This window comes from Tupaia chinensis, unplaced genomic scaffold (genome assembly GCF_000334495.1).
Source record: "Tupaia chinensis unplaced genomic scaffold, TupChi_1.0 Scaffold000278_1, whole genome shotgun sequence".
In the NCBI taxonomy this organism is placed as follows: domain Eukaryota; kingdom Metazoa; phylum Chordata; class Mammalia; order Scandentia; family Tupaiidae; genus Tupaia; species Tupaia belangeri.
The window spans coordinates 234484-247720 of NW_006159761.1; the positions used below are offsets into that span (position 1 = coordinate 234484).

The 13237-nt window shown below is 43.8% G+C and overlaps 1 protein-coding gene across 2 annotated transcripts in view; it reads right to left on the reverse strand.

Moving 5' to 3' along the window:
• Nucleotides 1-3681: 3681 nt before the first annotated feature.
• GORAB (golgin, RAB6 interacting) overlaps nt 3682-13237 on the reverse strand; it is a 26110-nt gene continuing 16554 nt past the window's right edge. For both annotated transcript variants that reach the window (XM_006150107.3, XM_027772486.1), the window contains 2 exons: nt 12697-12837; nt 3682-5082 (listed from right to left, as the gene is read on the reverse strand). In XM_006150107.3, the coding sequence (XP_006150169.1) occupies nt 4650-5082; nt 12697-12837 (574 nt within the window). In that variant the 3' untranslated portion in view covers nt 3682-4649. The remainder of the gene's footprint in view (nt 5083-12696; nt 12838-13237) is intronic.

Consider the following 13237-nt stretch of genomic DNA (forward strand, 5'->3'; position numbering starts at 1 on the left):
TGCTCAGGGTGCTGTGTGCAGCTCTGTATTTCTCTTACTTGTGGAATAAAAAAACTTTACAAAAAATAAAAGATACTACTAACCCTTTGTCTTTCAAGTTCATTCAATCAGTACTTGATGGGGCTTCACACTGATGCAGTCCTATTTTATCTGTGTTATTATTTTGAGAGATTTTTGCTATAGGGCACTTGTGCTCACCAGTGAGACAGAGACAGAAAGTGAGAAATCAGCCCCTGGGGAGAGAGCCATGCCACAATCCCTCCTCCTCCGTTCACCTCTTGAGATTTTGGGCAGGCACACACATGCGCCAGGTGTGTTTTGAGCCACAGTTCCAGGACTCGAGCCATGGTCGACCATGTGGGAGTCCAGCACCTTTACCACTGTGCTACCTGCCGGCCCCAGTGGATTCCTCTTTTAAACCAATGACATGCCAGATCCTCTTCTTTCCAATTCACTCTTGCTCTGGTACTATACTTCTTAAACTCAAAATTTATGCATATTGCCTAACGTTTTTTTGGCTTTTGTTGTTTGGTTTGGTTGTGTATGTTTGGGTTGTTCCCCTTCCTGAAGGCAAACTAAAAGGTATGGGCGAATCTTAGGCACGTCTAAAGGTTGCAAAAGTGGATAAAGTAACTAAAATCAGGACTGTTCTAAAAATGTGTGATTTCTGCAGTTTGCACCGACATCTGGTGTTCCGACGCTTGTTCTGCATCGTTATTAAGACATTATGGGGCCAGCCAGTGGCATGGTGGTTGAGGCACGGGACTCCCACAAGGCCAACTGCAGTTTGTGTGCTGGCCCTGCCAGCCTGCTTTCTCACTTTCCCTTTCTCTGGCTCTCTCTGGTTGAATTGAAAAAGAATAAATTTTTTAAAAAGCCATTATGTTCTGCATCAGTCTTTATTTATCACTGCATCTTACTCCTTCAATGAGAACATAATCTTCTAAAGGACATAAAGGCATACACATAGACTTCTTCCATGGCTCTGTCCATATCAGTAGCTACACTTGTTTGAGCAATTGAGTAGAGGATGCTGCATTCTCAGGACAGCTGTGTGGGATTAGAAGCTTGCAGAGTAGCCTGACACTGGGGTACAGGCAGACTGCAGAATAGTGTCCGGCTTCACCCTCCAGAGAGCAGTTCAAGTCAGGCCTGGGGGAGACGTAGACTGAGAAGGGGAGTAATTATACTGGGCCAGTGGCCCCAGGCCTTGTCTGGCAGACTGAGTTATATCTACCAGGGCCTTTTAGAATGCTGACTTGGCTCCTTAGAAATACAAAACCGAAAACATCATTTATAAAGGTCATTGAGAACGGCCCAGGTCAGAATAGCTGGAGTCCGGTCTGTGCCAGTGCCATGGAAGCGGAAGTGTCTGGATACTTAGATAAGCTCCTTGAGAGTACTACGTTGCCAAACCCAAACAAAGGATGAGAGGTTTATGGCTGAGTTCTCACTCTGTAACTCAAGTGCCACTCCAGCAATGAAACATGTTCTAGGAATTCCAATCAGAGATTTTTATCATCTGACTTGGAAACCAGCTGTGCTCAGGGAGTACAAAGATTTACCACCTGCAAGCACTGTAATTCTGCGGAATTATGCAGAGGGAAAACTTGAGGAAAATACAAGGTTTTATTTAAATGCAATGAGAACCAGGCTTTAAAAGCTTCTGCTTCTCTGAAACCCACAAAGAGGGCTCTAATTTAATGAAGGCAGTAGTAGGGAATCACAGTGTAAGAACGCTTACACTCAGGGATTCGAGCTTACCCAAGTACAAGTAGTGCTTGAAGATAGTTAAGTATAATTACTATGATTGGTCAAGACCATCTTTTAAGTAGACAAGTGTGAAAACAGAGTAGCTGGCTCCCAAATTACTCATCTCTTCAGTAAGAACCCTGGGCGCCCTCTGCTTTAACTGTCTGAGAAGCAGAAAAGAGAAGTTGACACTACAGAGGGACAGTGCTACAAAGGGCGGGAACTCAGGGCAGTCATTCTGAACCCAGCGTTCCCTCCGGATACTTACTGGTCACTGTGGAGTTGTGCACTTTTGCAGCAAACCCTACCGAGCGTGTTTTATTTTACAAGCTGTGTGATCACGGCTGTCCGGGAAACCAGTGCCCAAAGCCCTCACGCCAGCACCAACAGCCCATTTCTCATCTGCTTCGCCCCATCAGGCGGGACGCAGCCAAGGCAACGTCACCTCGTCACTCGTACCATCGCCTCAACAATCAGGTACCACTCTAGGAGAGCCAAGCAAGAGAAAGCTTTTACAGAGGTTTCCACGACATCCGATAGCCATATCTGCAAGTATTTAAGCATCTCTCTCATACACAATCCAAGTCGGTTATAAAGCAAACATTTCAGGTGGAGGAATGCAGAGCTCCATGGTCTGAGATGTGAGAAAACGGCAGGAGCCTGGAGCTGCAAGTTCATCAGCACTTTAATTTTCAATCGAGCCAGCTGAGCAGCCAACAAACTGCCAGTGAGAGCGCTGGCCCTCAAATCCCTCATTATAAAGCAAGGTGACTGAATCGAATGACGTCTGAGATCACACCCAACTCATTTCTCCACATACGACTGGTTAGACTGAGATTTAAGATTGTGTTAACCAGTATTATATTAACATAATTAACATATTACGATTACGGTTGTATTTATAACATTAGAGAACCTTATTTACTAATTTATTTTCCTTAATAGAAGTTCAAACAAAAGTAAATAACATGGGGCCGGAGGAGCAGCAATGCCATTTGACCCACATGGGAAGGTCCTGGGCTGGGTCCTGAGCCTCCCTTGACTTTATACCTGTCCTGGTACGAGCGAGCGTTCCTGAATCCAGCTGGCTGAAACTAGCAGCGGATCGTGGTGCGAAGCCCTGCTGGGATGCCTGGCTCTTTCTCGTGGAAGAAACGCATTTTTTAAGGCAAAATGAGAGACCATACTATAATTCATCACACTTGTTTATTTCTTAGAAAAATATTTTGGTCAATGAAACTTTTCATTTTTATGTACATCATTTATAAATAAAAATGCAGCTACCTGTATAAATGCTTCTGTTTTGCGAAGCTGGTAACAGAAAGTCATACTTCCAACTCAAATTATAAAACTACAAAGCTCATCCATATTAGGGGCGGCAATACACTCAAACCCATTTTAAATAGAATGTTGCCCTTTCAGGAACTACCATGGACACACTATTATAGTTGTCCCTATCTTCCTTTATGACTGTTCTTTTTGTTTTTTAAGATTTAAAATATAGTATTTTTTACTTTCAGCATTTCTGATAAATATATAATAATTGTATGTGACATTCACAGACTGTGGCAAAACTCTATTTATTTACACATTCACATACAGCACAATGGAGTGGTCAAGTATCAGCTTGATATCAACTATTAAGTAATAAAAAGTCAGCTTTTTAGCAATTTATATGCTTTGACAGGTTAATTTATGTTTGACATATAAAAATACACATTTACAGATAGTTTTAGAAAGAAAATACATCTTTTTTTGACAACGAAAAGTAGCAGTAAGAAGGGCCAGCAGGTGGCATGGTGGTTAAGGTACTGCATTCCCACATGGCCAACTACAGTTTGAGTCCCGGACACGATAGCACGAAAATCATGCTAGACAAATGCACATTCTTGCCCCAGATCCTGAGAATGGAGAAGGGAGTGCAGGGTGGTCATACCCCCTGGCGGATGATTTCTCACTCTCGCTGTCTTTCTCCAGTGAGCACACGTGCCCTATGTCAAAAACCTAAAAACAAAAAAGCAGCAGTAAGATTTTCTGTATTATTTTCAGCCTCACTTTAGAAATGTTTCAAATACCTAAATTTAAATAATTAGTTGCCTAAAGGGTAGTATTTTAACATTCAAATTATACAGTATTAAATACTACGTATGTACATATGTGTGTCAACTATCCAAAACTCAGGTTGTAAACTAAAACCAACTAAAATGGCCAACTGAAAACAAAAGGAGTGTTAGCTTGTCTGTTCTTTACATAAATTGCAATTTCCACATTGTATTCTGCAATTTTACTGAGCCCAGATACATAATTCAACCTATTTTTGTTTTTTCTCTTCCTCTTTTTTCCACACAGGAACTATGTCTTTTTACTTTATTATAAAATAGAACCTCTATTCTCGACACTTCTGCCAGAAACATTACTGGTCTAAAACACTCTAACCATGTAGCTTTCTTCCATTTTTAAAGTCACGCACTTTCCCAGTAAAAAGTGTAAAGGAACATTGAGGGACGAGATCACAATTGAGGTGAGCTGCTCCACAGCCTCATGGCTAAGGGAGCCAGATCCCGCAAGGCTGATCGCAGTTCAAATCTTGGCCCTGGAGGCTTGAAACGTCCCAGGTCCTGACAGGACTGACAGGACTGACTGATGAAGAGATTGTGGCATGACCTTACCTCACGAGGGTGCTTTCTCCCTCTCCGTCTCCAGTGAGCAAACATACCCTCTGGAGATTTTTTTAAATCACATTGAAACATGTCCCTACATAGATGATGTTACCCAACTAAAACTAATTATGGATTCAAAAATTAGCCCTGTTCTAAAGAGGCCTTTGTCAGAGATCAGGGTCTAATGTCCTGCAGAAGCAGAGTGAGTACCCAGTCAGCCAGAGAGAACACTGGCCTTCATGTGGCCAGAGCAGGTGAAACGCCATTAACATCCCGACCGGGGCCGTGCGCACCAAGGGGCACGCTGGAACCTGCACGCTGCTCATCGACCTGTGGGGAAGCAGCCTGTGCCTGAGCTTTCCTGTTCTCTTTGGCAGAGCCCAAGGCCACACTCTCCCCAGCGGGCTGACGTGGCCTCTCCACACGAACCACTTGCTTCCCTGCTTCTTGTTCCCGCAGCAGTTTTTCCACCTCTGCCTCCAGCTCTAGAGTCTCCTCGGCTTGTACGTCCAGCTGCTGCATCAACTCCTCCAGCTTCTTGGCCTTCCGGAGCTCGTTCTGCTGTATGATCGTACACAGGTGTTCGGTGAGCTGCTCTTTGATCTCAGTCTTGCGCTGCAGATCTAGCTTGGCGCCAACGTACTCTGCCTCGGCCCTGTCAAAGCGCTTCCTGTGAGGACAGATGAAAAGACTGGGCCATTAGTTCTCCACTGAGGAAGATATCCAACAGGGTCTAGAAATACACTCCAAAATTTGAGGGAAAAAATATCATGAAGAAGTGCATATTAATACTTAACAGACATTTGTCTAAACGTAGGCTATGGTTTCAGAGATGTTCACAACATGGCCATTGGGATTCACCACTGTAACATTCCTCTGTATCATTTCTTCGTTCTAATGCGCTTGAGTGAAGGCAGGCTCAGAGGGTTAACTCACTGGTTTGCAAGTTCCAGAGGGGAGAGCCCTGATCTGTATGTAGTGTTTGCCAGGTTATTAGGACCACCATCCCGGCCAATTTCAAGCTATCGACGTGCCATTGTTGAATGTAGAACTGGGGGAGAGACACCAAATCTGATTTTCATGAGTCAGTGCAAGCTAGCTGAGGGCACAAGTGAGTAAATTTATGAGAGGTAAGAACAAGTGATGCAGAAAATCTGCATCTTTGATTAATGGACCAGAAAAAGAAGAAAAATTATGATGGATAAGGGTCTCAAGAGTAGGTGGAGGCAAACCTACGCAAGACAGAGCATATCCAGCACAACGGCACTGGGCAAGGGCAAGCAGCAGGCACACGCAGATGGAAACCAGACAACTTCCAGCAGGTCTCGCAGCCTCCGCGCTGCCCTCAGGCTAGGCCACATGGTTCTGCCATAAGGAGCAGTCCTGTACTACTGTACGCAGATGCTCGACAGCATCACTGCCTTCCACACACTGGCCACCAGTACCATCCCCAGTTCTGAAAACCAGCAATGCTTCCAGACATCAGCGAATGTCACAGGAAGGACAAAACAGTTCTCTGATGAGACCCCCCGGGTTAAGGTGTGCTCATCCTCTCCATTCAGCAGCCACAGACCACTGCCATACTCGTATCAGGAGACGTTAAATATTTATACGTGTATAAACGAGACAGGTAATGCCAATTACCGGGATAATTTTACAAAAAGCTACCTTTTTTTCTTTTATCACATCTACATTCACTACCTTTTGCCTTTTTCATATAATCTTTCCTTTTTTGGAACAAATAGTTTCTTTCTTTCTTGAAAAAAAAACAAACAAAGGTTGATTCTTCTTTACCAACAAGTTCTTCAACTCGATCCCCCTAACAGAGTTCAAGGCCAAGTTGTCTAACATGCCAGGACTGCCCACACCAACTCAACATAAAAAGCACTTTCGAGTCCAAGAATTAGAGCAAAAAGAAATGGATCTACCTTCTAAAGTTAAGAGTCTCTGTGTCGAAAGACAGTGCTGTGAGGAATAAAAGTCCTCTGTCAGAAAAACCAAGGTGCAGGGATCAGCAGTTTACGTAATGGCTATGTCGCTGGACTCTCATGTAGTCGCCCGCGGTTCGTATCCCGGACCCAGTGGCTTAAACTCACACCGGGTGTGTGTGCATGTGTGCTCAAGATCCCGAGAGGGGAATGGAGGAGAAGGGATCGCAGCGTGGCCATCCCCCCTGGGGGGTGATTTCTTGCTTTCCCTCTCTGTCTGGCAAGCACACGTGCCCTATAGCAAAAACCTCTTCAAAAAAAAAAAGAAAGAAAGAAAGAAAGAAAGAAAGAAAGAAAGAAAGAAAAGAAAACCCAAGGTGCAGAGCCTTCCTCTGCCACTTACTGTGTGCCTGTTTTGGCAAAGCTTTCTTTAGATGCAAAGAACAAACGTTCTGTCAAACAAGATCAGGTTAGAAAAGAAGGGTTTAAGATTTAAGAGGCAATTCCAGGACTGACTCTGCTGCCTAGTGGTTAAGAAAACAAGATCCTACATGGCTGACTATGGTTTGAATCCTAGCCTGGTGACTGAAATACATGCTAGGCACAAATGCATTTGTGCTCGAAATCCCAATAGAGATGAGAAGACACTGCAGTGTGACCACAGTATTGGGGTAGGGGGTGTTTTCCCTTCACCCTTTTTCCGTCCGCTGGCAATTATTTAAAAAAAGAAAAAGGAATAAAATTCCACAGAATCCAAGTCCATTCTCTTCAGTGTTCAGGAGCTGCTCAATTTCTTCCGCTTTCCTGTCACACCCACAGCCAAGGTGGCCACCAGCTGTGGCTTGACATCAGACTCACTGAGTGCAGTCTCACTAATCCAGTTCAAAAGTCCAGAGGAAAACCCAGCCGTTCCAGCTCCTCTTATTGAACAGAGCCCTGAGCACCAGGCCATGCCATGAGCCACTGCTAGGCCTGTGGATGACGGCCGGGAGATGTGGTCCGCCTCTGCCATCAGATGGGCCAGGGTCAGCCTCATGAGTGTAAACCCAGCCAAGTCCTGCAGGAGGGGCGAAGGCAGGGCCTCGCTGAGCCTTGGTCTGCCTGTGAGTAAGTGATGTCGACTCGTCTCTCAAGAGTGTTAAGAATGTAATGGTGTAAACAAGCCAAGTGCCTAGGCTGGTGGGTGCTCATAAAACAGAACTTCCTCTTCAGAGCACAGAATTAAACGGTACTGCAGCACATTAGTCCATATGTACCTTAAACCAAGATTATGTAAAATTTAGGAAGCTGGTCTTTATACTTGAAAACTCACATCTTCAGCTTCATTTTCAATCAACTCGTATGTTAGACTTATTGTCCTAAAATATCTCTGGGTCCCTGGGTCCCTTACTTCCAGGGCCGAGGAATGCTCTTACGTATGCCCTGCCTGGTGACCTCTCTGCAGACCCGTGAGCACCGTGCCTCTTCCATGCTCGAAGCTCTTCTCCCCGACAGGTGAGGAAAGTCAGCAGAGAGGTATGGAAGGCGCTCATGAATACCGAGTTGAAATGAACGTCTGCAAATAGGTCTCTGGGTTTCCACTCATCTTTCACCCTGGACGAGTCACTGAAGATTTTGTATTTTGTTTATTTATTTAAAGTCTTCTGGCCAGAAATATGCATATATATTCTTATACTGAGTGATCTGTGTTTAAAATACTAATTTCACAAATTCTACTACCCGCCTGGAGGTCAGGTGGGTAATACCAAATCGGAGTATGACGTACTTTTGAAGAGAAAAGTAAGAGCATTATACATAACACAGACAGACATACAGAACTGGAATTGTAATTATGGAACAGTTTTGTTACTTTAAATGGACATTAAATGATTTAATGAATAGTATTTAAAGGATTCTAGAAATTGTCTCTTGGTTTTGGCATCCCTCAAATTTTTAAAAAACTCGATCATTAACCTTCCATATACCATTGGGTTCTACGGTCCACTTCGGTTTTTCAGTTTATTTTCTGAGTAGTCCTATTTGTACAGATTAACATACCATCATTTTTATTCAAGTCTTTTAAAGAATAATGAGATAATTTACTCATTTTTAAAATAACAAAATAAGGGCCAGCCAGGTGGTATGGTGCTTGAAGTGACTGGATCCCACAGGGCCAACTGTGGGATTCAAGACCTGGACCCAGAGGCTTGGAAAAAAATCATGCAGGGCACTTATGTGTGCATGCCCAAAGTCCTAAAAGAAGAACAGAGGAAAAGGGATTGTGGTGTGGCCATCCCCACTGGGGGATGATTTTTCATTTTCTTGCTCCTGCAAGCACACGTATTCTATAGCAAACAAACAAACAACAGAATAAAACAAGTTCCATTTTACAATCACTAGATAAGACCATTTTTTTAGGGGTTTTTGCTAAACGGTGCATGCGCTCATCAGGAAGAGAGAGACAGACACAGAGACAAAAAGTGAAAAACCATCCCCCAGGGGGGATGCCCACATTGCAATCCCTTCTCCTCCATTCTCCTCTTGGGACCTTGGGCACGCACGCACACGGGCCCAGAGTGAGTTTAAGCCACTGGGTCTGGGACGCGAACCGCGGTAGACTACATGGAAGTTCAGCGACATAGCCATTACTCCAACTGCTGGTCCTCCAATAGACCTTTTAATAAATCTAAATAAATTATGACATTGTAGAGACATTAGTTTTCCTGTCTTAAAATATTTTGCCATTTCATCACTCTAAGGATTTCATTACTCGATTATTACCATTTTTGCTCTCAAAATAAAATGACAAAAAAAATAAACGATGATGCAAGGATCTGAATGGATGACAAAATAATAAAACAAATTTCATCATTTGTTTCCTTACTATCTTGTCCAAAGTACTATGTTACCTCAGAGAGGGACAGAAGACTAGAAATACCATCTCTGTAACTTTCAGTTTTCCATTGGACAAGTTGAGAACTAGTATTTTTTTTTTCACTTTCTGCCCATATCGGCAAAATAGTAAAAAACTGACAGAGGAAGACATTTTGCCAATATTAGACAAATCCCAAGAGGAATGCTGTGGTAAGCTAAAAACAGCCTCCCAGAGATAAATGCTTCCTGACCCTCGGAACCTGTGCACACTACTACCCGTGAAAGAGTAACAATTACCGTATTTAGCAAGCACAAGATTACATTGAGGCTTCTAAGGTGGGCCCTATGTGTAAACACATGGATCCTCCCAGGGGCCAGGCAGAGAAGTCCACAGAAAGGCGAAGCAGCAGCACAGCCACCAGAGGCAGGAAGAGACAAGGAGCGGGTAAGGAAAGACGACCCTGCCCACACCTGGACTGGACGTCTCACCTCAGAAATGTGAAGAAAAAGTTTCCGATAGTTTTAAGCCCCCCAGTGTATGGACATTTGTTTTGTCTAGAAACTAACACAGAGACTCTGGAGTGTAGATGGTGAGGCAATGACAGGTAAAATCTCAGACCAACGGTCTTCAGACACATCCTCGGTGAACTTCCTGCAACTCGACACAGCAGGTGTGAGGCTGGAAAGGAAACAGGACAGGCTCTCACAGCTCATTTCAACAGGAAGGACGCGACCACCCAGTATCATGCAGGTACGGCCAGGCCATTGCCACAAGTAACCACATTCTCTCAGCTGCTCCTGATGTCTGGGAGTCAAAGAGGTTTACTATGCTCATCCTTACTAGAATCTTTAAAGTTGTTTTCACAACCCGTATTTTTCTTCCTTCATAAGGAAGTAAATGATTTTAAAATAATTGCCTGTGTATATGTGTGTGTGCACATGCGTGAGCGCACATGCATGTGTGTTTATGGGTGGCTATTAAACCTAGATGGCAAATGCTAATTATCGTTCCTGGTATTGGAGACTTCAAGAAACCGCTCCACAGGGAACACCCCAGCAGGGGCCGGCGGGCTGCGGGGCACACGGAGTGCTACAGCCTGGACTGGTGCGGCAGCGGACACGCAAAGGGGCCCACTGGGAATGCTGACTCTAGAGGTGCTCCTAACACGCTCTAGATGCCCACTCTAAAGCAAGGCCTGCCCATTCACTGTCCAAGAACCTTGGTGGACAAAGTACTGTATCAATACCAAAACTTATTTTATTAAAAATGAACGTGCAGGGGCCAGCATGTGGTGTAGTGGTTAAGGTGCTGGACTCCCATTCAACCACACAGTTCGAGTCCCAGACCCAGCAGCCTGAAACTCACACTGGGTACATGTGTGCGCATGCTCAAACTCCCAAGAGGAGAATGGAGGAGGGACTGTGGCGTGGCCACCCTCCATGGGGGGTAATTTCTCACTTTCTCTCTCTGTCTCTCGGTGTCTCCAGCAAAAGTCTCTCTAAAATGGAGGAGGAATTGTGTGACCATCCCCTCTAGTAGGTGTTTTCTCACGTGGTCCCCATCTTCTGGCAAGTGCACACACCCTCCAGCAAATTAAAAACCAAATAAATCAAACAAAATCAGATTATTTTTCTGTTAAAGTTCCTAGTACTATATCTTATAATATGAATTAATCACATAAAAGGCTACAGAAGGCATAAAATACCCTTCTGGCAAACATACTGTTACAATCAAATGTGCTAAACGACCTTATCATAAAATCTGGAACCTCTAGCTATCAACTACTGATGTCATTAATTTAGGTAGTTAATTAATAAAGACAATCCATTAAGCCTAATAGCATTCGGTCAAACAACCATTACAGAAATCACTGGGACAACCACAAACCTCCTTCTTAAACACTAAAGAGTGAATTAAAAACCACAATCAAGCATTTCCACTCTATTAAAGCGTTGCATAAACATTCTAATGTTGTGGTCTACCCTGAACTAATGAGGCATTCTGATGATTTCTAGTGTTACAGAGAAAGATGCAGAACTGAGTCATTAACACAGCATTCCCTTGTGAAAAAAGACAAGCTAGGATGATTAAAGCAATGTTGAAAGGCCTGAAAACCCTGAAATTGGACATAATTTTTTGCCTTTTTATCTGTTTGCAAAGTCCATGTAATTCTTTACATGTGTCAGCTTATTTTTAAAATATTCTGATTTTTTTCTCTTTAAAAAATTGCCAATGGTCCAAACCAAGAGAACATATGATATCAAGCTATTCTGAACAAAATATAATTAAAAGGGAAAAATTTCAAGTTTCCAAGACTCAGTGAGTGGTGGGACTATCAGATGTCATGGTGGTTAAGGTTCTGGACTCCCACATGGCTGACCATGGTTTGAGTCCTGGACTTGGTGGCTTGAAACTCACACTGGGTGTGTGCGTGCGTGCCCAAAATCCTAAGAGGAGAATGGAAAAGGGGGGTGATTTTTCTTTGTTATAGGCGTGCACTCGCTGGAGACAGACAGAGAGATAAAATGCGAGAAATCATCCCCAAGGGAGGATGGCCACACTATAATCTTCTCCTCTCAGGATTTTGGTCATGCATGCACACACACCCAGCATGAGTTTTAAGCCACCAGGTCCAGTATTCAAACTATAGTCCACTACCTGGGAGTCCAGCAACGTAACTATTATGCCATCCGCTGGTCCCATGATTTCTCACTTTCTATCTCTCTGTCTCTCCAGCAAGTACATGTGTCCTATGCCAAAAATCTCTCTCTCTCAAAAAAAAAAAGACTCAGTGAGTGAGTCTTAAAATAGCTTCAATCCATAAGGACCATATTGAATAATCAAAATAATTTTCTCGTTATTCAGGACAGTGAAATGACAACAAGAGCTGAGAGACTGCAAGGAGAGAACGATAACACCCTCCACAGGGTCTGGTCAAGCTGCCATCCTGTCCTCCAGCCCTCCAACCTGTCAAGACCTTGGGCAGGAGCGTGTACACACAGAGGGTTTTAGGCTGACTGGGACAGACATGCGAACCACAGTCACCATCTGGGATCCAGCTTCCCCAGAGCTGCGCATTACTGCTGTGCCACAGTGCAGGCCCTGATACTTAAAAATGTAATGAGCCAAGAACACAGACTTGCTGTGTTATAATAGTCAAGTTCTGGGTATAAGTCATTCAGGTATTTACTTTGGTAGACTCTGAAAACTGTAATAAGTGTCTCAAATATGAAATAGCTGATGGTTTACAGGGAAGACTGAACTGTAAATACATAATGCAAGAAATGCTCTAACAGCATGTGAACAAAGCTACCTGACAGGGCAGAGTGGAAGACTTCACAGAAAAGGAGACACATGAAGGAACCCATCAGAGAAATACATACAGCACCCAATGCGGTAGTTAAGAGGCTTAAATGATAAAGTACATAAAAGGTCCTGGCCCAGCTGGCAGTAAACATTAATTAAACTGGACTTCTGTTTCAAGTTCAATTCCCCTACTTACTGAGCACACGAGTAGTCAAGGCTGGCCTGATCAATCCGGTTCCTGAGGATTCCAATGTCGGCTGACACCATGTCATCCAAAGCCTGCAGCTCCTTCTGGATCCGCTTTAGTTTCATGGTCTCTGCCTGAGTTCTTTTAGATCTATAAGTCAGGGACACAAGTGGGAAAATAACACCTTTTAAAACCATGCACCATATGCAATACAAGTGAGAAGGCAAAATATGATGTGTATTGTTTTCAAAACTTAGAAAAAAATAAAAACACTGAAATCAATGCTGGTCACATTTTGATACATCTTTAAGACTGCACTACAGGGAACTAGCAGTTAGCGTAATGTCTATGTCGCTGGACTCCCACGTAGTCGACCGCAGTTGGTGTCCCGGACCCAGTGGCTTAAAAAACTCAAGCCGGGCGCGTATGCGTGCGTGCCCAAGATCCCGAGAGGAGAATGGAGGAGAAGGGATTGCGGCATGACCATCCCCCCTGGGGAGTGATTTCTCGCTTTCTGTCTCTATGTCTCTCTCTGTCTGTCTGGTGAGTG